Source organism: Ostreococcus tauri (genome assembly GCF_000214015.3).
Source record: "Ostreococcus tauri WGS project CAID00000000 data, contig chromosome 17, whole genome shotgun sequence".
Taxonomy (NCBI): Eukaryota; Viridiplantae; Chlorophyta; class Mamiellophyceae; order Mamiellales; family Bathycoccaceae; genus Ostreococcus; species Ostreococcus tauri.
Genome location: NC_014442.2, coordinates 130,178 through 132,246, shown reverse-complemented (window position 1 = coordinate 132,246; position 2,069 = coordinate 130,178). Strand labels below are relative to the sequence as shown.

At 60.5% G+C, this 2,069-nt stretch overlaps 1 protein-coding gene across 1 annotated transcript; it reads left to right on the top strand.

The window, feature by feature from the left end:
- OT_ostta17g00760 (unnamed product) lies at positions 1 to 1,956 on the top strand (the record flags this gene model as incomplete). The annotated part of the gene is made up of 1 exon (XM_022984042.1): positions 1 to 1,956. A coding segment is annotated over one exon (1,956 nt), but the record flags the coding sequence as incomplete, so codon positions are not given.
- Between the last annotated feature and the right edge of the window lie 113 nt (positions 1,957 to 2,069).

Below are 2,069 nucleotides of genomic sequence, written 5' to 3'. Positions count from 1 at the left end.
GCGCCGCTGCTCCGACGGGGGCGCGAGGGCGCGGGCGCGAGCGCGACGCGCGTCGTTCTCGGCGTCGCGGCGTGCGGGATCGTCGCGCTCGTCGGTGGTCGAGGATCGATGACGACGCGCGCGGGGGTGTTGGAGACGACGACGAGGACGACGACGACGACGACGACGACGCTTCGCGCGCGACTCGGTGCGGCGGTGAGCGCGGCGAAGCGAAAGGAGATGCTCGACGCGAAGCGGGGCGAGCTGGAGGAGAAGGCTCGAACGTTGGAGGCGGATTCGGAGCGCGCGCTGCGAAGGACGGCGATCGCGTCGGACGACTTCGCGGCGGCGACGAAGGATGTCGACGACGACGACGCGGGCGATGCGTGCCCGTCGAGAGAGGTGAGAACGCGAGCGGCGTACGCGAAGCGCGTCGGTAAGGTGTACGCCGATGAGAAGGCTGCCGTCGAAAAGCGGAGGAAAATCGACGACAACCTGAAAGCGTCAAAGGGTCGACGGAAACCGAAACGGAAAGGTGCGACATCGACCGAGCGGAAAACGACGACGGGCGGTGGGTCGAATGAAACGTCCGCGCTCGGCAGTAATTTTGGTTGGATCGGAAACGTGGTCGACGCGGCGGGCACCGTCACCAGTTGGTCGAGCGAGATAATCGGCGAGTACGCCGAAGAAGTGGATGAAGGCTCGGGCTTTTGCTGGCGCGAATCGTACACGCGAGAAGGCATCATTCCGCAGTACTGCGGTGACGACGGCAAGAAAGAGATCGTCGGCGAAGGTGGTTTGCTTTGCTACGATAAGTGCTCAAACTTTGGCTCTGGCTATTATCGCTCCGGATACGACTGTTATCAGTCGTGCTCGACCGGATGGAGAGATGACGGCTTGCTGTGCTATAACGCCGACGCGAGTTACGGTCGGGGCGTCGGCACCATCGAGTGCGAATGGGATTGGTCCACTTTTACCGTGAAGTGCGGCGGAGATCTTTGCACGAAAAAAGGCAAGGAGGACTACCTCGGTCTCTGTTACGAGCCTTGCAAGAGTGGCTACAGCAATTTTGGATCAAATATTTGCACGATGGACTGTCAGCAGCAAGGTTACGAGGGCGGTATAGCCCCAAGTTGCACAAAACACGTCAAACTCTCTCCAGGCATGGAGTGGGCGACGTGTCCTCCTGGCTATGAGTACGACGCCGGTCTCTGTTACGAGCCTTGCAAAGAGGGGTTCGTCGGCGCGGCGTTCGTCTGTTGGGGCGATCCCCCGACGGTGAACGGCAACAGATGGGTCGAATGTGGTATGGGCGCTGCCGCCGACGACGCTACGTGCGCGCTGGTCGTCACCGACCAAATCATGGGCCCGCTTGAGATGGTCGCCTTCTTTGCCACGCTCGGCGCGAGCTCTGGCGCGACCACTGGCGCCAAGATCGGAATCAAAACCGCGACAAAGTGCGCCAAGGCTGCGGACAAGATTGGTGACACCGCAAAAGCAGTTAAGAAAACCGCGGAAGAGTTGAAGGATGCCTATGATAACATCGACCAGGTTGTCAGTACAGCGGACGGCGTCATCGGGGGCATCGAGAACATGATGTCCGTGGAGACAGAGGCTGACGGAATCAGAGCCGCCGCCGAAGTCGCGGCGCTGTTCGACCCGACCGGTATTTCGTCCACCGTCGCCGCCTACAGTCACGACATTTGTACTCGGTACACCGAAGCGCAGGCCGAGGCCGAGGCGACGGATCCAGCGCTCCTCGAGGCGCAAAAGATTGCCGTCGCCCGAGCGATGACTCTCTGGTCTGAGGGCAAAAGCGTCGAGCGTTGCGGCAAAGCCATTACCTGGCAGATGAAAAATCAAGGTCGCAGCGATGCCGAGGCGGCGGAACTTCGCGAGCAAGTCGAGGCCGCGCTCACCGCGGCGTCCGCGGCGCCGCCATCCGCCGGATCGACTACGACTGCGATGAACAAATAAAGATACAATTTTCTCCCGATACTCCTTACAACACGTGCGTCATGTAAAATATACAACCCCAAAGTCCCTCTGTATAAATAAAACGTCAACTCATTCGCCGCGCTCGTCCTCCT